Source organism: Danio rerio, chromosome 18 (genome assembly GCF_052040795.2).
Source record: "Danio rerio strain M-AB ecotype USA chromosome 18, GRCz13ab, whole genome shotgun sequence".
Classification (NCBI taxonomy): domain Eukaryota; kingdom Metazoa; phylum Chordata; class Actinopteri; order Cypriniformes; family Danionidae; genus Danio; species Danio rerio.
Window position 1 is genome coordinate 821363 of NC_141038.1, and position 23638 is coordinate 845000.

The 23638-nt window shown below is 37.6% G+C and overlaps 2 protein-coding genes across 3 annotated transcripts in view; one reads left to right on the forward strand and one right to left on the reverse strand.

Moving 5' to 3' along the window:
- Positions 1 to 11870, reverse strand: part of lrrc49 (leucine rich repeat containing 49) — a 37364-nt gene extending 25494 nt beyond the window's left edge. The window contains exons 1-7 of one of the 2 annotated variants that reach the window (XM_087292875.1): positions 11700 to 11870; positions 9690 to 9761; positions 8461 to 8536; positions 7776 to 7878; positions 6325 to 6528; positions 5275 to 5341; positions 2510 to 2653 (exon numbers count right to left, since the gene is read on the reverse strand). In XM_087292875.1, coding sequence (XP_087149001.1) covers positions 2510 to 2653; positions 5275 to 5341; positions 6325 to 6528; positions 7776 to 7878; positions 8461 to 8536; positions 9690 to 9761; positions 11700 to 11756 — 723 coding nt within the window. In that variant the 5' untranslated portion in view covers positions 11757 to 11870. Of the gene's footprint in view, positions 1 to 2509; positions 2654 to 5274; positions 5342 to 6324; positions 6529 to 7749; positions 7879 to 8460; positions 8537 to 9689; positions 9762 to 11699 lie in introns of both variants that reach the window. The other variant, XM_087292876.1, reaches the window with a different exon arrangement.
- Positions 11871 to 19000: 7130 nt separating this feature from the next.
- The window catches only part of larp6a (La ribonucleoprotein 6, translational regulator a), a 19495-nt gene continuing 14857 nt past the window's right edge, over positions 19001 to 23638 (forward strand). Inside the window, exon 1 of the mRNA NM_199903.1 lies at positions 19001 to 19369. Coding sequence (NP_956197.1) covers positions 19200 to 19369 — 170 coding nt within the window. The 5' untranslated portion in view covers positions 19001 to 19199. The remainder of the gene's footprint in view (positions 19370 to 23638) is intronic.

Sequence of the window (23638 nt, forward strand, 5' to 3'; positions counted from 1 at the left end):
TGATAGGGTGTTGACGATGGTTGTTAATATGTTTTCAGGTTGTTGATAGGGTGTTGACGATGGTTGTTAATATGTTTTCAGGTTGTTGATAGGGTGTTGACGATGGTTATTAATATGTTTTCAGGTTGTTGATAGGGTGTTGACGATGGTTGTTAATATGTTTTCAGGTTGTTGTTGATAGGGTGTTGACGATGGTTATTAATATGTTTTCAGGTTGTTGATAGGGTGTTGACGATGGTTGTTAATATGTTTTCAGGTTGTTGTTGTTAGGGTGTTGACGATGGTTATTAATATGTTTTCAGGTTGTTGATAGGGTGTTGACGATGGTTATTAATATGTTTTCAGGTTGTTGATAGGGTGTTGACGATGGTTGTTAATATGTTTTCAGGTTGTTGTTGTTAGGGTGTTGACGATGGTTATTAATATGTTTTCAGGTTGTTGATAGGGTGTTGACGATGGTTGTTAATATGTTTTCAGGTTGTTGTTGTTAGGGTGTTGACGATGGTTATAAATATGTTTTCAGGTTGTTGATAGGGTGTTGACGATGGTTGTTAAAATGTTTTCAGGTTGTTGTTGTTAGGGTGTTGACGATGGTTATTAATATGTTTTCAGGTTGTTGATAGGGTGTTGACGATGGTTGTTAATATGTTTTCAGGTTGTTGTTGTTAGGGTGTTGACGATGGTTGTTAATATGTTTTTAGGTTGTTGATAGGGTGTTGACGATGGTTGTTAATATGTTTTCAGGTTGTTGATAGGGTGTTGACGATGGTTATTAATATGTTTTCAGGTTGTTGATAGGGTGTTGACGATGGTTGTTAATATGTTTTCAGGTTGTTGTTGTTAGGGTGTTGACGATGGTTATTAATATGTTTTCAGGTTGTTGATAGGGTGTTGACGATGGTTGTTAATATGTTTTCAGGTTGTTGTTGTTAGGGTGTTGACGATGGTTGTTAAAATGTTTTGAGGTTGTTGTTAGGGTGTTGACGATGGTTGTTAAGTTGATTAAAGGAGATTGTTAGAGTGTTGAGGATATTGTCAAGACATTTGCATGTGGTGTTGTGGATGGCTGTTACAATTATTTGAGGCGATTGCTAGGGTGTTGATGATGGCTGTTAAGATGTTTTAAAATGGTTGGTAGGATGTTGAGCATGGTTGTTCAGGCATTTCCAGGTAGTTGCTAGGTTGTTGGTGATGGTATCTAAGATCTTTGTACAACAGCTGTTGAAGACAGTTGCTAAGATGTTTTAGGTGGTTGCTAGGATGTTGAGGATTGGTCGCTAAGATGGCTTGAGGTGGTTGCCAGGGTGTTGAGGATGATTATTAAGATTTTTCCAGGTTGTTTCTAGGGTGCTGATGATGGTTTTTAAAATATTTTGACAACAATTGTTGAGGATGGTTGCTAATGTAAACCTTCTGCATAAGAGTAGGTTGCTCTAAACAAGGAGGCTACAGACCATGGCCTCTAGCATCTGCCACTAGAGCACCTTTAGAGGTCAGAGGAGTGAGGTTTTCCTGCACAACACTTACTACCTGGCCTACACTAAGATGTTTTAAGGAGTTTGCTATGGTTTTGAGAATGCTACTAAGGTGTTTCTAGGTGGTTGCTAGGGTGTGAAGGTAGTTGTAAGATGTGTCTAGGTGCATGAGTGCTACTAAAATGTTTGTAGATGCTAGGATTTGAGAAGGGTTGCTGCAATGTTTCCAGGTACTGGTGATGTTTGCGCGGGTGTTGTGTGTGTTTGCTAAGAATTTACTACAATAGGTAAAAGTATTTCAAGGTGTTTGCAAGGGTCTTGAAATGATCCTAAGATGCTTCAAGGTTGTTGCTAGGGTGTTGTTGGTGACTGCTAGAATGTTTCCATTTTGTCAGGGTGTTGACAGTGTTTGCTAAAATGTTTCAGGATGGATTCTAGGGTGTTAAGGATGGTTGCTTTGAAGCTTTTAGGTGAATGCTAAAATGTTTCTAGGTTGTTGCAATGGAGCGGAGGATGGTTGTTAAGATGCTTCTAGGTGCTAGGATGTTCAGTCAATAACCTGATGATGGAATATTCTGTGATCTTTTTGTCTGCAGTCGGTGTCTGAACACCTTAAACGTGCTGTAACTGCTGTCTGGATCTGTGCATTGATCCTCCTCTCTGAATGCTTCTATATTTAGCAGCAATGTTCCAGACACAATATGACGTCACCGTCCAGCCGATGTGCAACGCGGCTCCACCAATCACAGACACAACAGAAAAAACGTCACTAATCGCAGACAGCAGGATGACTGTGCTACTCTTATTTGCTAAGTGATCAGATGCAGCATTCTCAACTGCTGCATTATGAAAAGGTGACCATGAGTCACAGGATAACAATCAGAACACCTTAGCAACCACCAATGATACCTTAGCAACTGTATATCAAAGTGAAACATTGTAGCAACTGTAGTTATGTTAAACTGACTCCAGTCTGCATATGTGTGCATGTGTGCGTGTGTGTGTGTGTGTGTGTGTGTGTGTGTGTTTCTCACCACAGACGTGATGCTGTTGTGCCGCAGGTTGAGTTCGGTGAGAGAGTTCAAGCCCTGCAGATTCTCCACTCGAGTGATTCGGTTTCCAGACAGATTCAGCAAGCGAAGCCTCGACAAACAGGAGATGTTTTCAATCTGACAGATCTGAGGAGAAACAGACAGTCAGAACATTCTCCAACACTGACACGGCAACGCATCTGAAAACTGACCTCAAATACAACATTAATTAATTAAAAAACTAATCATTTGCATTAGGAACTGATATATTGTGCTGTTAATGACAAATCATGTTTGTACTCTACATATTTTTGAGAGTTGTGTGATGTAAACTCAATAGGCATTGCAAAGTGCAATATGTTTTGAGGTGGTTGCTAGCATGTTAGAGTGTTGAGGTCGGTTAATGTTTTGAGGTTGTTAGGGTGTTGAGGATGGTTGTTAAGATGTTTGAGGTTGTTGTTAGGGTGTTGAGGATGTTTGTTAATATCTTTTGAGGCTGTTGTTAGGGAGTTGAGGATGGTTGTTAATGTGTTTGAGGTGGTTGCTAGGGTGTTAGGGTATTGATGATGGTTGTTAATGTTTTGAGATGGTTGCTATAGGGTGTTGAAGATGGTTGTCAAGGTGATTTGAGGTGGTTGCTAAGGTGTTAGGGTGTTGACGATGGTTGTTAACTTGTTTGAGGTTGTTGCTAGGGTGTTTGGGTGTTGAGGATGGTTGTTACTATGCTTTGAGGTGGTTGGTAGGGTGTTGAGGATGGTTTTTAATTTGTTTGAGTTGGTTGCTAGGGTGTTAGGGTGTTGAGGATGGTTGTTAATATGTTTTGAGGTGGTTGGTAGGGTGTTGAGGATGGTTGTTAATTTGTTTGAGGTGGTTGCTAGGGTGTTAGGGTGTTGAGGATGATTGTTAATATGTTTTGAGGTGGTTGGTAGGCTGTTGAATATGGTTGCTGATATCTTTTGAGATGGTTGCTAGGGTGTTTAGGATGGTTTTTAATTTGTTTAAGGTGGTTGCTATGGTGTTAGGGTGTTGGAGATGGTTGTTAATATATTTTGAGGTGGTTGGTAGGGTGTTGAGGATGATTGTTAATATGTTTTGAGGTGGTTGGTAGGCTGTTGAGGATGGTTGCTGATATCTTTTGAGATGGTTGCTAGGGTGGATGGTTTTTTAATTTGTTTAAGGTGGTTGCTTGGGTGTTAGGGTGTTGGAGATGGTTGTTAATATATTTTGAGGTGGTTGGTAGGGTGTTGAGGATGGTTGTTAATTTGTTTGAGGTGGTTGCTAGGGTGTTGAGGATGGTTAAGATGTTTTGAGGTGGTTGCTAAGGTTTTGAGGATGGTTTTTAAGATGTTTCTATGTGGTTGCTAGGGTGTTGTGGATAATTGTTAGGATGATGTGGGCTCTGCCTTATTCTACATGTGCAGCTAAATGAAGCACTGAATTAGTTTAGGGACATTCAAGGCCGCTCAGAGTGAAATAAAAAGCAACTTCAAAAGCACTATGGCTATAAAAACCGATAAACATCCACATAAACGTCCAGCAGCCCAAACTAGCACTTAATGTGATTAAAATAGCCATAAATGACAGGCTGATGATGGAAATGATCGGCTTCTGTGATGTGCTACTGACAAGAGTGAGGGGGCGGAGCTACTTCTGCACAGCAGGATCAACCAATCAGCATCAGCCTCCGCAATCACAGCACATGTTTAAATCTGCTGATAATTACTGGAAAAAATGGGGAATTTAAAAAAAAAACTTTTTTGATAACTAATAAACCCGACAAATCACAAAAAATTACTACCAAAAAACCTGTAAAAAAATCCTGATGAACTACTAAAAAAATTACAGAACAAATTAACTAATACCTAATAATTAACTAATAACTAATAATTAAAAAGACTATTTACAAAACCTGGTGAATTACTAAAATTTTTTATTACTAATAAAACCTGATAAATTACAACAACAACAAAAAAAATGATTACAAAATTCTGTTGAATTACTAAAGAAAATATTACTAATAACTCATAATTAAATAATAACTAATCATTAAAAGTATTAATAAAGCATAGAAAATTACTACAAAAGTGCACACAAAAATATAATAGTAATATTGTGTGTTACTATTGTGTGTGTGTAATAGTTAATGAATACCTAAAAAAATAAAATAAAAACTATTTTAAAAAGTTGGTTAATGACTAAATAATGACAAAAGCTAATAAAACCTGATGATGTTTTTATAATAAGCAACATGCATTCAAAAAATCATGCTGACTTTAATGGTGGAGAGGAATAATGTGATACGTTCAATGGGATTTATAGATTATTAAAACAGCAGCAGCTCTCAGTGCCTAATAACAACAACAACAATAACAATAATAATAATAATAATAATGATAGTAATAATATTGATGATAATGATAATAATAATATTAATAATATAAAAATAATAACAACAATATTATTATTAATAATAATATTGATAATAATAATAATAATAATAATAACAATAATAATAAAAATAGTAATAATAATAATAATAACAGCAACAACAACAACAATAATAATAATAATAAAGTGAACAGCAACAACAACAGTAATAATAATAATAATAATAATAATAATAATTATTATTATTATTATTATTATAAGGATAACAGCAATAACAACAACAAAAAGAACAACAATAATAATTAAAAAATAAAAAAAATAATAATAATAATATTAGTAATAATATAACTGATGGATTATTGTATTTATAAAATGTGCACCTGATTATTATGTAAGTCCAGAACATCGAGTTTGGTGAGTCCGTCCACATCACTGATCCTCTGTATTCTACAGCAAACATCAGTAATAATTCTTCATTATTAATACAACATAATTCATTATTTTTAATACACACAACATAATTATTAATAATGAACACAACATAATTAATCAATAATAATACACACAAAATAATTAATTATTAATAATGCACACAACCTAATTAATTATAAATAATGAACACAAAATAATTAATCATTAATAATACACACAAAATAATTAATTATTAATAATAAACACAACATAATTAATTATAAATAATGCACACAACATAATTAATATTAATAATATATACAACATAATTATTTATTAATACTCACAACAGAAAAAAACAGAAAATCTACAATTCAGCAGGTCAAAACTACAAATGATTTCTTTTGTTTTGATCAAAAATCTGAATTATTCCACGAAAAAGTTGAACTTTCTGAAATTAAAATATTAGTAATGTGTTAAAAAATATTATTTTAAACAAAATAAAAGCTCTAAATGTCTACATTTCTATTAAATTAAAAAAATTAACAGTAGTTCAAATAATAATAATTAAAATGTTAATTTAAGCACAAATATATACAGACATATTTATAAAGAAAGGTTTTTAAATGATTAAACATATATACTGAATGTGCTACTGGTGTTCTGCAGTCGGATCTCCTTCAGAACTGAATCAAACTCTTCTTCAGTTCTGATATCAAACACTGACAGTTTAATTAGAGTCCTGTTGATCTAAAGAGCAGGGCGTGAACATTCCTTAGAGATTACACTGTGTGTGTGTGTGTGTGTGTGTGTTTTTGTGTATATGAATGTGTGTGTTCACCCATATTCATACACTCAGATACATACATACATACACACAAAAACACACAGATTTACACAAGCATGCACACAGAGAGGCACACACAGAGATACAAAGAGAGAGACACAAATGCTCTCTCTCTCTCTCTCTCTCTCTCTCTCTCTCTCTCTCACACACACACACACACACACACACACACCGGTTGTTTCCCAGCAGCAGCACACGCAGACAGCGCAGCGAGGAGAGTCCGCACATGTCAATCAGCCGGTTGCCATGGAGATCGAGCAGCAGCAGGCTCCGCAGGCTCTGCAGGTGCTGCAGGTGTGTGATCAGGTTGTGCTGCAGGTTCAGCTGATGCAGCTCACGGAGAGACTGCAGATCCGGCAGATCAGTCAGTCCACGCCTGCACGTACACACACCCACACACACACACACAGCAGAGAAAACATGCAAACACACACACTGATGAGCACTGCTTTAATGACACACCTGTTCAAACAGACAGGCAGAGAGAGAGACGCTTCTGCCTCCTGCTGGACACTAGATCATCACAGATTCAGAAAAACACACATATTTTAAACAGTCTAAATAATAAATATATCAACATTTTCAAAATACTATTCACATTTTTTTTTTTATTTTAAGTTTAAAAACAATATCTCAAGCCAAAAGATATGTAAAACATGTAAAAAAGAAATTAAAGTAAAATAAAACAAACAAAGTAAATACACTAAATTAAAAAATAAAATATAAAATTTAAATAAAAAATGTAAAAAAAGGAAATAAAATATTTAAAATAAAATAAAATAAACAAACTAACTAAAATAAATATAAAATTGAATAAAACTTTTAAATTAAATGATGAAATAATATGATTTAAATCAAATAAAACAAACTGTCAAAAATAAATATAAAGTTAAATTAAACTTTTAAATAAAAAAATACAAAATAAAAAATGTAAATTAAACAATAACATAAAATATTTTAAATAAAAAATAAACAAACTAACTAAAAATAAATATAAAATTTAATAAAACTTTTAAATAAAATATAAAATTGAAATCAACTAAAAATTTAAAATAAATAATGAAATAGAGTATTGATTTAAACAAAACAAAATAAAACAAACTAACTAAATAAAAAATAAATATAAAATTTAATACAACTTTTAAATAAAATATAAAATTGAAATCAACTAAAAAATTTAAATAAATAATGAAATAATGAAAGAGTATTTTAAAAAATAAATAAATAAAACAAACTAACTAAATAAAAAATAGATATAAAACTAAATAAAACTTTCAAATTAACCGATGAAATAATATGATTTAAATCAAATAAAACAAACAAAACTGTCAAAATTAAATATAAAATAAAATTAAACTTTTAAATAAACCAAAAAATATTAAATAAAAATGTAAATTAAACAATAACATAAAATATTTTAAATAAAATAAAAAAACAACCTAGATTAAAAATAAATATAAAATAACAAAAATAGTAATATATATAAAAAATTAAATTAAAATAATAATCAAATTAAGCTAAAATAATGAATGAATGCACAGTCTCTGGTAAATCACAAAACTAATGAAGAACATGGCAGATCTTTAAAGTTGCCAACATTTGAGTGTTGAATGAACGTGGTACCGGTCCAGATCGAGTCTCTCAGGACAGGAAGAGATGTCATCTCTGAAGCTGGTGGCAGACAGGAAATTGGGGACAGAACTGTCACGCAGACTTCCTGTTTCACCTTCAGAAGAGACGATAATGATCAGCAGCAGAAGAACAGCGGCTCGACATCAGCTGAAGAGTCAGCACATAACATGTCTGTTAGGACTCTGGAGGAGTGTGTGTGTGTGTGTGTGTGTGTGTGTGTGTGTGTGTGTGTGTGTGTGTGTGTGTGTGAGCGTCTGTTCTGGGTTAGTGTGTGTGTGTGTGAGAAAAAATGTATTCGTGAGAGAGAAAGAGAGAGAAGACACTGCGCATTTGTATAAGAGTGTGTGTGTGTGTGTGTGTGTGTGTGTGTGTGTGTGTGTGTGTTTTGATTGTGCAGCATGGTGTGAGCTGTGTGTGTGTATTGTGATTTAATTTATGTGTGTATGTGTGCGAGTGTGTGTTCTGTTATAGTGTGTATGTGTGTTTGTGTGTGTGTGTGTGTGTTTGCACTTTTGTTAATTTGAGTGTGTATGTTTGAGTGTGTGCATGCTTGCCTATATTTGAGTATAGAGAGAAAGATACACACAAGTACACACACATACAAAGAGAAACACACACACACACGCACACACAAACACACACAAACACACACACAAACACACACAGAGTCCTGTACCGCTTGTGCATGGTTGTGTTTTCAAGGCGTCCACATTGAAAGTGTTCTTCAGGTCATTTGATAACCTCAGATCCAGCTGATGAATGAAGAACATCACAACATTACAGTCACGCTCACTGCTGAACAACTTAATGAAAACAACAGCCAATCACAATCAAGCGTTCAGCAGAGCCCAGAGGATAAACGATAATAATATTGATGAACAGAATATTAATGTGGTCAACAGAAGATACACTCACCGGCCACTTTATTAGGTACACCTCACTAGTACCAGATTTGACCCACTTTTACCTTCAGAACTGCCTTAATCCTTCATGGCAGAGATTCAGCAAGCTACTGGAAATATTCCTCAGAGATTTTGCTCCATATTGTCATGATAGCATCACACAGTTGCTGCAGATTTGTCGGCTGCACATCCATGATGCCAATCTCCCGTTCCACCACATCCCAAAGCTGCTCTATTGGATTGAGCTCTGGTGACTGTGGAGGCCATTTGAGTACAGTGAACTCATCGTCATGTTCAAGAAACCAGTCTGAGATGATTGAGCTTTATGACATGCTGCGTTATCCTGCTGGAAGTAGCCATCAGAAGATGGAGACACTGTGCTCATAAAGGGATGGACATGGTCAGCAGCAATACTCAGGTAGGCTGTGGCGTTGATGCTCAATTGGTACTAATGGACCTAAAGAAAATCTCCCCCACACCATTACACCACCACCACCAGCCTGAACCGCTGATACAAGGCAGGATGATCCATGCTTTCATGTTGTTGAGGCCAAATTTTGAGCCGAGCATCTGAATGTGGTAGACATTTGCGCTAACAAGCAGTTGGACAGGTGTACCTAATAAAGTGGCCGGTGAGTGTATTTCAGTGTTCTGTCAATAGTTATGCTCTAGTGGACCTATAACTACCTCTGAACTCACACAAATCCCCATCCAATTAGATAAATGGCTTTTATTTCCTATTTTCTGACCCACTAAATGCTTTATTTTCCTTTAATTCTTTGTTTCACTTGGCTTTGGTTGTTTGTGGGTTTTAGTAATTGTGAAGCACACTGGTCAGCTCGGGTTGTTTTATATTGTGTTGCTATATAACTGAGCAGTCTTTCATTCACACACATAACATTTCATTCCAGAGACATTACAAGATGTGTAGAAAGTGTTGAAGTGTGTGTGTGTGTGTGTGTAACATAAAGCACAGTGGTGGTGATCATTGATAAACACTCACAGGTCTGCGGCTCAGTCTGTCCGGCAGTAAAGAGCTGACTGCTGCAAGATGCTGCTTATAGCTGCTGTGAACCTGCAGAAACACGCACAACATCAGAAACACCACAACACACTGGATTTACATAATGCTGAACTTATATATACTGCTGCTTATTATTATGCGACTTCTTTAATGCATTTTACACAACAGTCCATGATACATTTTATTTACTTCATTACAAATATATTATACACATACAGTACAGTGGTGTGAGCTAGTCTTGTTTCTTGCATAAACATCTCAAAATTCTAAAATCAAGAAGCATTTTCTAGGCAAGCGAAACAGATAGTCTTGTTTTCAGAAACAATGGATCAAAATGAAGGCAGTTTTTCCATAAAACAGGCAACATATTCTGCCAGTGGAGTAAATAAAACAATCTAGTTTTCGCTTCTTTATTAATAACATTATTTTGCTCATTGGCTTGATTTAAGGAAAAAATGTGATTAAAATTATACTACATTATAAAAGACAACAAGATTAAATGTTAAAAAGAGCAATATACATCCACACAGTATTATAACTCTACACACAAAAGCCCAGCAGGTCAAACAATCTCATAATAGACCATGTGTGTAAACACTGCAACACTTTTAAAGTCCTCTATTACACACTACATTCTTTTCTAATTGTTGTTATTATGTCCAATAAACATGCTGAGCAGTGAATGAGCTCATGACTATTCATCACTGTGTTTTTGAACCACAATATTTACTATATAATGGTTCAAAAGCACTACAGTATTTACAATAATACAAGTACTTGAATTAATTATTCTGTTAATTTTACAGTTGCTATGGTAACAACAACTATATCAGTCTATCTGTTGTAGTGATGCTACAGTTGCTATGGTAACACAACAACTATTTCAATCGATCTGTTGTCATGATAATACAGTTGCTATGGTAACACAACAACTATTTCAATCGATCTGTTGTCATGATAATACAGTTGCTATGGTAACACAACAACTATTTCAATCGATCTGTTGTCATGATTATACAGTTGCTATGGTGACACAACAACTATTTCAATCGATCTGTTGTTATGATTATACAGTTGCTATGGTAACACAAGAACTATATAAATCAATCTGTTGTAGTAATTCTACAGTTGCTATGGTAGCACAACAACTTAAGCAATTGATGTTGTAGTAATTCTATGGTTGCTATGGTAACAATAACTATATCAATCGATCTGTTATAGTAATTCTACAGTTACTATGGTAACACAACAACTTAAGCAATTGATGTTGTAGTAATTCTACAGTTGTTACGGTAACACAACAACTATTTCAATCAATCTGTTGTAGCAATTCTACAGTTGCTATGGTAACACAACAACTATATCAACAAATTTGTTGTAGTGATTCTACAGTTGTTATGGTAACACAACAACTATATCAATCGATCTGTTGTAGTGATTCTACAGTTGCTATGGTAACACAAAAACTATATAAATCAATCTGTTGTAGTAATTCTACAGTTGCTATGGTAGCCCAACAACTTAAGCAATTAATGTTGTAGTAATTATATGGTTGCTATAGTAACAATAACTATATCAATCGATCTGTTATAGTAATTATACAGTTGCTATGGTAACACAACAACTTAAGCAATTGATGTTGTAGTAATTCTACAGTTGCTATGGTACCACAACTATCAATTGATTTGCTGTAGTTTTATAGTTGCTATGGTAACACAACGACTACAGTATTATAAACAAATGAGTCAATACTGTCGTTTTCTATAACTATAGTGTATATTTTACTACCATACGCCACAGTTTACTGTAGTAAACAATAAAATATACTACATTATCAGTTCACTTTTGTTAAAACTACAGATGCTGGAGCAATCGTTAACAAATAGTTACTATAATATCTACAGTTTACTATAGTATAATTAAACAGCACTATAGTGTTTCATCACACGGCTCTTCGTGAGATTTATCAGCTCTTCATCAAACTCTTACCGCAGATGGCAGAAACCGCCCGCTGCTACTGCACTTCCGCTGCTTAGAGGAGCGCATTTTCGCTTCACTTCTCACTCACGGACACAAGCTTGTTCAGATACATGTTAAAGAAAATCAGATTTACAGCGAGCTTTCACGTTGCATCTCCTGGAAAGCGCATCCTTAGCAACCAACCTAAAGTAAACAGTAACCAGCACTTCCGCTGCCAGCCGCTGTCCAAGAGTACCTGTCGGTAAAGTGTAGAAGGGATACAGCTGTGGACGCGCACATACTGTATCATTCAGATTTACATTACTGTGAGAGTTGGGTTTAGAGGAAAACATTAATAAAATACAATTTAATGAATAATTTAATAAATAAAATGAATAATAATCGTTATAATAATACTAATAAATGATATAATACAATGTTATTTATTCATTTTTATTATTTCTATTTTATTTTTACTATTTCGTCTTCTCATGTTTGTGTTAGACATGTTTAAAAGAGAATGTGGAAAGTCTTTCCCTGTGTCTGCCATTTCAAGCATTTCCAAATTTTTCACTCAATAAAAAAACGTAATATAAATAAATAAAATGTATTACTATTATTATTCATTCATTTTCTTTCAGCTTAGTCCCTTTATTAATCAGGGGATGCCACAGTGGAATGAACCGCCAACTATTCCAGCATATGTTTTACGCAGCGGATGCCCTTCTAGCTGCAACCCAGAACTGGGAAACACCCATATACTACTGCCAATTTAGTTAATCAATTTCCCTATAGTGCAATTGTTTGAACCAGAGCACCCGAAGGAAACCCACGCCAACACGAAAAGAACATGCAAACTCCACACAGAAACACCAACTGACCCAGCCGGGACTCAAACCAGCGACCTTCTTGCTGTGGGGACACCGTGCCTCTCTTTCTATTATTATTAATAATATTAATTAACAGCATGTCCAAATGAGAACAGTTCTTCACATGTTAGTTTTTATTCCTACATAAAGACTGCCTGTTGATGAAGTGAGCTGTTGTTATCATGTTTGTGCGCTCCTGTGCTGAATATGCTTATGAGCTCCAGCACCTGCTCATTATCTCAGTGTTTCTCAGCATCTGCTTCAGCTCACACAATCCTCATCTGAACAGACTGAAGCTCTTTCACACACACAGACTGACTGTCCTTGGCTCAATCTCCTCTGATTTAATCCAAATCAAGTCTTTCTTTGTGCCGTGCTGAATTTATTAAACCAATCAGATCAGTCTGTCGGGAACTTTTTCCTTTGCACTATTGAGAAAAGCTCACTGCAACCTGTATTTAAAGGGCCAGTTCACCCAAAAAATATAAATTACTCGCTGTTTACTCTCGTTTGAGTGTATTCAAACATTTAATGAGCTTCTTCAGTTGAACACAAAGGAAGATATTTGAAGAATGTTGAAAACCGGAAATTATTGACTACCATAGGAAAATGATTACAATGGAAGTCAATGGTTACCAGTTTCCAACATGCTTCAAATGATCTTCTTTTGTGTTCAGCGCAAAAAAGAAACTCAAACGACATCTAAATGATGACACAATTGTCATTTTTGGGTGAGCTGTCTCGTTAAAGAGTGTTTGCTGCACTTGTGATAATGTGATACACTCAAAAAAATCGCTGGGTTGTTTTTAACACAATGTTGAATGTTCAAATTTAGACAAAGTTAAAAGTTATATTTAAAAGTGAAATATAAAGTGAACCCAACGTTGGGTTTGTCTATATTTGACCTGATGGCGTGGATCCTTTCTTATGTCTTAATGGTTATTAATAAAGTTGAATGGGCAGCACGGTGGCGCAGTGGGTAGCACAATCACCTCACAGCAAAAAGGTCGCTGGTTCGATTCCCGGCTTGGTCAGGTGGTGTTTCTGTGTGGAGTTTGCATGTTCTCCCCGTGTTGCCGTGGGTTTGCTCCGGTTTCCCCCACAGTCCAAACACATGCGCTATAGGGGAATTGATCAACTAAACTAGTCGTAGAGTATGAGTGTGTGTGGGTGTTTCCCAGTGATGGGTTGCAGCAAGAATTTGAAAATGGATTTAGTAATGATGAAATGAACGTGAGAATGTGTGTTGGTCGATGCCAACTTCATGTCTGGCGTACGTGTATTTCTTGTGTATGTTCGTTTTATTTCCATTGGCGACTCCTAGAGCTATTATGTTAAATTGCACACTACAAAGGGGGATCGCGGACGCCGCCCTCTCTGTTATATTCTCCTGCCCTAAGGGGGGGGTAGTGCTCAGGTTTCGTGGATGATAATGAAGACAGGGGAAGGGGGGCGAAGGTGGATGGGAGGGGTTGGTGTTGTCATGGATAAAAGTGAAGAAGGGGGTGGCGGACACTGCCCTCTCTATCTACCGCCCTAGGCGGCGGCCTAGGTCGCCTCTATGGATGCCCCGGGCCTGCATATCAAGAGAGCGGGGTTCTCCATTAAAGACATGGCTGTTAACCCCCTCAACAACCCACACACTGACCAAGAGCACAGATACAGTGATGGTCATTCTCACTCTCGGTCAGTTGTAGAGCAGGCGATTGGGCAGCTGAAATGCAGGTGGCGCTGCCTTGATAATAGCAGAGGTGCTGCTATACCGCCCTAACAAAGTGTTCCTCTAATACATCTGTATGTCCCACAGACACGGACACTACTCCAGACAGTAAAGTGAGGAAAGTTAGTTCAGCATCCCCAGTTCGCTCCACAGTATGACGGTGCACCGCTGTTCTCCTCTTAACCTGCATCTTTACATCAGACTATTTCTTTTTTAATCCACTCACAGTGTGATGTTCAGACCCCACTGTGTTAACTCTGTCAGCTAATCTCTCACACTCTATTTCTTTCTTTTGTTCCGGAGGACAAACCTGCAAATAACACAGTTTTTCTCAGCTCTACGCCTGATAGCATCACCTCAGCACATTCGCCTTAAAGCAAGAAGGTCGCTGGTTCAAGCCCCGACTGGTTCAGTTGGCGTATCTGTGTGGAGTTTGCATGTTCTCCCCGTGTTGGCGTAGATTTCCTCCAGGTGCTCCGGTTTCCCCCACAGTCCAAACACATGCGCTATAGGGGAATTGAGTAAGCTTAATTGGCCATAGTGTGTGTGTGTGTGTGTGTGTGAACGAGTTGTGTTTGGATGTTTCCAGGTACTGGGTTGCAGCTGGAATGGCATCCACTGCTTAAAACATATGCTGGATAAGTTGGTGGTTCATTCCGCTGTGGCGACCCCTGATTAATAATGGGACTAAGCCAAAAAGAAAATGACACTAGTGCTACACCTGACTAACACACTAATTTCAATAATGAAATAATAAAGCGGTCCCACATGCATCTCACAGAGTCTCTGATGTGTTTCATTGGCTGATCATTATTTCTCCTTCTAGGAAACAGAGGTTTGAGCGTTTGCACATGAGCTGCTGCTGATGGTCAATAATCATCTGCATATTCATGAGCAGCCTCTGAATGAGCTTCAGTATTGTGTGTTTCTCAGTAACGCAGCACGGCTTCACCTGTAATAACACACACACACACACACACACACACACACACACACACACACACACACACACACACACACACACACACACACACACACACACACACACACACACACACACACACACACACACACACACACACACACACACACACACACACACACACACACACACACACACACACACAAGGGGGTGGAGAAGCAGCAGAGAATGAGCAGACAGAGCTGGACACCAGACTGATGGAGACACCTGTGTGCTTATATGTGTGTGTGAGCATATGTTTGTTCATGTGAGTGTGTATGTGCATATATGTGTGCGTGCATATATGTTTCTGTGTGTGCATGTGTATCTTGGTGTTTGTGTGTGTGTGCATGCTCACCAGTAGCTGACATGTGTCATCATCAATGGGCAGGACAAGAATGTGACGTCATGCAGAATGACTCCAGAGCAGCTCACAGCAGCAGTGACTCACACACACACACACACACACACGCACGCACACTCTCAATATTAGTACTCTATTATACAGCTGTGCATTTCTGGCATAGGGACACGTATATATACACAAGTGTGTTTTCATGTTATAAGAAGCCAAACTACACTATCACTCTGTCTGTCTGTCTGTCTGTCTGTCTGTCTGTCTGTCTATCTATCTATCTATCTATCTATCTGCCTTTCTGTCTGTCTGTCTGACTGGCTATGTATCTGTCTATGCATCTATCTGTCTGTCTGTCTATCGATCTATGTGTCTGTCTGTCTGTCTGTCTGTCTGTCTGTCTTTCTGTCTGTCTGTCTGTCTGTCTATCTATCTATCTATCTATCTATCTATCTATCTATCTATCTATCTATCTATCTATCTATCTATCTATCTATCTATCTATCTATCTATCTATCTATCTGCCTTTCTGTCTGTCTGTCTGACTGGCTATGTATCTGTCTATGCATCTATCTGTCTGTCTGTCTATCGATCTATGTGTCTGTCTGTCTGTCTGTCTGTCTTTCTATCTATCTATCTATCTATCTATCTATCTGTCTGTCTGTCTATCTATCTATCTATCTATCTATCTGCCTTTCTGTCTGTCTGTCTGACTGGCTATGTATCTGTCTATGCATCTATCTGTCTGTCTGTCTATCGATCTATGTGTCTGTCTGTCTGTCTGTCTGTCTGTCTGTCTGTCTATCTATCTATCTATCTATCTATCTATCTGCCTTTCTGTCTGTCTGTCTGACTGGCTATGTATCTGTCTATGCATCTATCTGTCTGTCTGTCTATCGATCTATGTGTCTGTCTGTCTGTCTGTCTTTCTATCTATCTATCTATCTATCTGTCTGTCTGTCTATCTATCTATCTATCTATCTATCTATCTATCTATCTATCTATCTATCTATCTATCTATCTATCTATCTATCTATCTATCTATCTATCTATCTATCTATCTATCTATCTATCTATCTATCTATCTATCTATCTATCTATCTATCTGCCTTTCTGTCTGTCTGTCTGACTGGCTATGTATCTGTCTATGCATCTATCTGTCTGTCTGTCTGTCTGTCTATCTATCTATCTATCTATCTATCTATCTATCTATCTATCTATCTATCTATCTATCTATCTATCTATCTATCTATCTATCTATCTGTCTGTCTGTCTGTCTGTCTGTCTGTCTGTCTGTCTGTCTGTCTGTCTGTCTGTCTATCTATCTGTCTGTCTGTCTGTCTGTCTGTCTGTCTGTCTGTCTGTCTATTACTTACTTTGACTAATATTATTTTTCTGCATTTATTCATTTACAGTTGTTCTCAGTGGCGTTGGTGCATTTCTCACAACACTATTTACATTTGCACAACAGTTCATGCATTTCTCAAAACAGTGCAAAACCCTTGCTGATAACCTGCAGAAGCGCGTCACTTTCTCAAAAAGGAGAGCTCATTCCACAAAAGCAAGTATTGATGTCAGTGAAAGTGTCAGTGTGATCAAGATGAAGAGTCCTGACACCATTGATTATCAACAGGATAGTCAAATGGCTTTGTCCTGTTTTCATTATCACAGTTTACTCTGGACATTTATTCCAATGCAAACAAGTCAATGTTGGTGACACGTCCTGAAATGCTCAAGACAGCAGCACTATATACTATTAGCACAGCCAGACTACAGTAAAGTGAGACATCACTGCATTTAGTGAGGTATCTGAGTAGAACACACTGAATATGTATGTCACATGTTTACTGCAGATGCTCTTTACAATTCTGACTTATTGACAGCATTGTGCAGAAGAATAAACAGCCTTATTTACAACAAACAAGCTTTCTGTGCACAACTGTACACAATAATGCAGCACATATCGGAACTGAACCAACAACATACACAGGTCTGTAAACCAGTCATCAAACTGTTCAATTTAGGAGACATTTTCAGAAAAATAAAAGATTTAAAATGTTTTATTAAATGTGCTGACAGATTTTGACTCTAGTTCAGCATTTGTGTATGTAATGACTCCAGGAGTGAAATGAGGACTGTTAGTTTAATATGGAGAGACTGTTCAGCATTCACAAGTTCAGTTCATTTTGACTGACATGACATGAGCAGATTATAATGTTATAAACAGCAGAGAGTTGTGTGGAAGCAGTTGATGCATGTCCAAAAGCATCTGCAATGTGTTGAAAGGAATGAGAAACTGCTACTGTGATGTGCACAAATGACTAATTGTTTTGAGAAATGCAGGAACTGTTGTGCAAATGTAAATAGTGCTGTGAGAAATGCACCAACGCCACTGAGAACAACTGTAATTAGGAAGAGACGTCATCAGATCTTCATGATTTAACACAGCTTTTTCTGCAATATTATGTGAACTTTAGTTTTTATATTAAAATAGTTTGTAAATCGCGCGCTGTCCAAGAGTACTTGCCTGTAAAGTCTAGAAGGGATACAGCTGTGGATACGCATATACAGCATACATCTTTGTGATACTGTATAATTCAGATTGTACAGTGGGCTGGGTTTAGGGGTGGACATTAATAAAATACAATTTATGAATAATTGAATAAATAATACTAGTGATAACACTAATAATAGATATAATATAATGTTGTTTATTCATTTTTACGATTTGGTCTCCTCATGTTTGTGTTACACATGTTTAAAAGAGAATGTGGAGTTTCCATTTCAAGCATTTATTTAAGCAATAAAAAACGTAAAATAAATTAATAAAATGTATTCCTGTTATGATTCATTCATTCAGTCATTGTCCTACAGCTGAGTCCCTTTATTAATCAGGGGTCACCACAGTGGAATGAACCGACAACTATTGCAGCATATGTTTTACGCAGCGGATGCTTTTCCGGCTACAAACCAGAACTGGAAACCCCCCAAACACACACACACACACACACACACACACACACACACACACACACACACACACACACGTTCATCTCCAGGACGTTTGTTTCGTCCTCCTGAGCCCTAATAATAATCCGTCAAATCCTATTATCCAATCGCGTGAGGCCAGACTCTGCGCTCATTTAACTTTCAATTAGCGACAACTCCTTAATTGCCTTCACGTGAAGAGAAATGTCGCCGATATAAATGCACGAGCGACGCGCTCGCGACTCCTGTAAGGAAAGCAATGAGAAAACGTGAAGAAATGTCGCGCGTGCTGAACGCGTTGCTACGGTGCGTCGCGCTCCTGCTGCCGCCCTCCTGGCTGGAGTTTAGCGGGTGGGTTGGGGAGGCGCGGCCCAATCCCAGAGCTTCGTTCCGGCGCACAAAGCCGCTTACATATGAGGAAGTAGCAGCTCCAGACGGCCGCGCTTCCTCCTCCGACACCGCCGCTCCGTGGCGCAGATTCCGCGCGCTCTGCCCCGCCGTGGAGCGCTTCCTGTCGGCCGCCATCGAGCTGCGCAGGCGCCTGGGGAGTTTGTGTTTTCCGCTCCGCGTCGCTTCTCCGTGCAGCGCGGCAGACTCCAGCGCGGCAGCCGGAGAGCAGGCGAGCCCGGCGGACACCATGAGCAGCGAGCAGCCGCCGCGGGAGATCAGCGCTCCGGTCACCATCACCGTGGCCATCCAGGCGGCGGAGGAGGACGATGAACCGGACGAGGAGCCGTCCTGCAACACCATCGAGCTCCAGACCGGCAGCGGCAGCGAGGACGAGCTCGGCAGACACGACAAATCCAGGTACACAGACACAAGCTGTCGGCGGGGGCACACTGGGGTGAATAATGCTGGGTTGTTTTAAGATCATGATGTTGGGTTAAATCTACTTTTATCGTTCACACTTAATTGAGAAATCAACCTGTCGATAGGCTTGTCCGTATTTGACCCATCGTTGGGTTATGATAACCAAGCATTTTTGACAGATACGCACACACATACACGTACATAGACACACACACATTTCCTGAGAAATTCACATAGTATACTAAGGGTCATGCTGGGTTGTTTTAAGCTAATGATGTTGGGTTAAATGTGGTTGAACACAGAGGTTGGGTTAAAAGATTTACAATTAATGGAGAAAAATTACCCTGTCGTTGGGGTTACGCGCGCGCACACACACACAAACATGCACACACCCACACATACACGCACACGCCAAGGGCTATTTAAGGATCAACCCACAATGCTTGACCTCACGAAAGCATCAGCTTCTGTTTCTCACCGTGAATGAATGATTGATTGATTGATTGGATGGGTAGATTGATTGACAGTTGGCACAGTGAATTTTTTTTTTCAATTTAATTGAAAAATGTAATTCATTAACTGTATTTGACCCAATGTTGGGTTACAACAACCCAGCATTTTTCTTAAACACACACACACACACACACACACACACACACACACACACACACACACACTAATGTTTCTCACTGTGTATGATTGATTGACAGCTGTCACTGCTCATCAAGCACACTCTAAAAATGCTGGGTTATTATAAAGAATACTGGGGTCAAATACAGACAACCCCAGTGACAACTCTGCTTTTTACAGACACACACCCTTCCATGGACCAACCCACAATGTTTGACCTCAGAAAAGGGCCGGTTCTGTTTCTCACCGTTTGTTTGATTGATGGAGTTATTGATTGACAGCTGTCACAGCTCATCAGGCACACTCTAAAATGTTGGGTTGTTTATTTCAGTGTTATGGATGAATTAACCTAACAGTTGGGTTAAGTGTGAACCAGCTTTTGGTTCGTCCAAATTTGACCAAATATTGGGTTTAAACAGCCCAGCATTTTCTTCATCCTGCATAATAACTGTTCACAATGTGGGTTATAAACACGAGCAAACACAACAGTTAACAGTTGGCTTTGTCCATATGTGACCCAAAGTTGGGTTATGACAATCCAACACACACAAAATAACTTCCAGAGTAATTTTTAGATAAACCCACAATGCTTGACCTGTATGAAGGGCTGGGTTTATATTGATTGATTGATTGATTGATTGATTGAGAACCGTCACTACCTATAAGGCGCACTCTAAAACAAATTCTGTGTCGTTTTAACCCAATTTTTGTGCAAATATGGTTGAACAAACCCCACCAAATCCAAATTTGACCAAATTTTAGGATTAAACAACCCAGCAATTCAGTGCTAAGGAATGAAAATAATTGTACACCATATGGCGGCCACCACAACAAACAAAGAAAGAAAAGAAGAAAAAAGCTGGGTTGTCATAACCCAATGTTGGGTTAAATGTGGACAAACAAAACAGTTAGGTTAAATTTAAATTGGCAAAAAAATGAATTGTGAGCTGATCCATTTATAGCTCTTGAAGTGGTGCGGGTGCATGCATGTAAAAAATGCTGGGTTGTTGTAACCCAATGCTGGGTCAGATATGGACAAAACCAACATTGGGTTACAACAACCCAGCTTTTTTTTATGTACATGCACGTACGTGTACACACACACACACACGCTTACATGACTTCCAGAGGTATAAATAGATCAACTCACAATGCTTGAGCTCACACTCTTAAACAATATGCAGGGCCTGGACCCAGTGCTGGTCAAATATGTACAAACCCATCAGATGGATTTAAAAATGTCATTTAAATGAAATCAGTACCCCTGGGTGTGTCCATATCTGATCCAATCTGGCATCTTTTAGAGTGTGTAAAAAGGCCAGTTCTGCTTTATCATTGATTGATTGATTGACAGCTGTAACAGCTCCTCATCAAGCAGGAATAGAGGTTTAGAATCCCTCCAGGATTGAAATGCACGCACGCACAGAACTGATATAATTCTCATAATACAGTTGAAGTCAGAATTATTTGCCCTCCTGTTCTATTAATTCTATTAAGTAATTAAATATTATACAACTTATATTAATTATTATTATTTTTTTAAAAATATATTGTATATATTTAATATATACTTTTATATTTTACCCTAACTTCTATTTGTTTTTAATAGAAATGTATTAATTTCTAATTAAGTTTTATTTCAACATTTCTAATCATAGTTTTAATAACTCATTCCTATTAACTCTGTCTTTTCTCTTTGTCATGATGACAGCACATAATATTAGACTAGATATTCTTCAAGACACTAGCACAAGCTTAAAGTGGCATGTAAAGGCTTCACTAGGGTAATTAGGGTAAATTGAGGGTAATTAAGCAAGTCATTGTATAACAGTGGTTTGTTCTGGAGACAATCCAACACTAATATTGTGGTTGAAAATATTGAGATTCTTAATATTAAAGGGTTATATTGACCTTTTAAAATAATATTGACCTTTTAAAAAATTACTAGCTGAAATAAAACAAAAGACTTTCTCCAGAAAAAAAAATATTAAAGGAAATACTGTGAAAACTTCCTTAATACATTAAATATCACTTTAAATATTTGAAAGAGTAAATATTGCTAACAATAATAATCACTTTAAAATAAAAGTCTACAAATCATTATAGATCACTTTTAAAACCTCTTTTATTCCAGCTAAACCATAAGAAATAAGACATTGTCCAGAAGAAAAGGAGTGATTTGCTTTGTTAAACAGCACTGGAGAAATATTTCAGTTCCACAGGAGGGCAAATCATTTTAACTTAAACAGTATTTATTGGTATTTTAGATTTACATTATTACTTTTCTGTATGTGTTTAATATTAATTTCAATTGAATTACTTAAAACAAATCCTGGCTCACTGCACCTTCAGATCTCTGTCTTCTTGATGTATTGCTGATTTTCTGCAGTCGGGCAGGGGAACAGGGGCTCGGCTGCGGCCCACGGCTGTGTCTGCATTGTTGTGAAGCCCTAATGAGTGTCTCTGAAGCTGCTATTGTGTTGAGCAGTGGAGCGGTGGGTGGATCATCACGGCCCGCTTTCTGTGCTGGAAGGCTTTCCTGGCTTTGTTGAAGAGCAGCTCTTAATGCACGTCCACTCCTGCAGTTGTAGAGGCGCTGATTCATTGCTTTAAAGGAATCATAAACACACAGACATTAGGTGCGTCCCAAATCGCATACTTGTGCACTATTCTATGCTATTTTGCAGAATAAATAGTGCGTTCACACTGAAAACTCTAAAAATAATTATAATGCACTTCAAATGCCAGGATGAAGCACTTACTCTGCTGATAAAAAGAGTGTAATGTTGACCAGTTCATGCACTCAATGCCCGTAGTTTTGCTTATGTAGTGAAATGGGTGGAGCTACTGCTGAGTGGGAGGGGCTATCAGCTGCTGAGGTTGGATTATTTTATTATGGATAAAGATTCTCCCACATAAGTGATCATGCCACCTCCCAATGATGAATCGAGTTGTACTTGTAACAGCTACTGTTTGATATCTTGTTTCACTAATTTGGAAACGGTTAAACGTTGTTTGGCAATTGGTTGGAATTTCCGTTTGACAGATGTTAGTGTTCCATTTGAGACGACACTACATGGTGCATAGTGTGTAATTTGGGATGCATCTGTTGTTTTAATTGTTCTCTATCTCAATTGGAGGCTTATGGCTTGGGTAGGTGCAAAAAATCTGTAACAACCCTAGCAATTGGCCCTAGAATTAATGCCCTGACCTTAAGAAGGGTCATGAATATTAATGAGCTCATTTCGAACACTGACATCTAAAAAAATGTCAGTGTTCAATTTAGGATGACACCAAATTACACTACATTGGGTATAAGTGTCATTTGAAACGCAACTAGTGTTTACATTTTTCTTGAATGAAATGCTCTTATTTGACCTTATTTGGAAGGGTCATGAATATTGATGAGCTCAAGTCTCTGAAGACATTGATTCATTGCTTTAAAGAGCCATAAATGTACTTGGACATTAGACATGCCAATTCGCTTACTCGTGCACTATTCTATGCCATTTTGTAGCGTATATAGTACAAGTAGTGCATTGGTTTGAATTTTCAATTAGTAAAATAACAACGCTGATGTTTGATTCAGGATGACACTAAACACTACATAGAGTATAAGTGCATAGTGTGTCATTA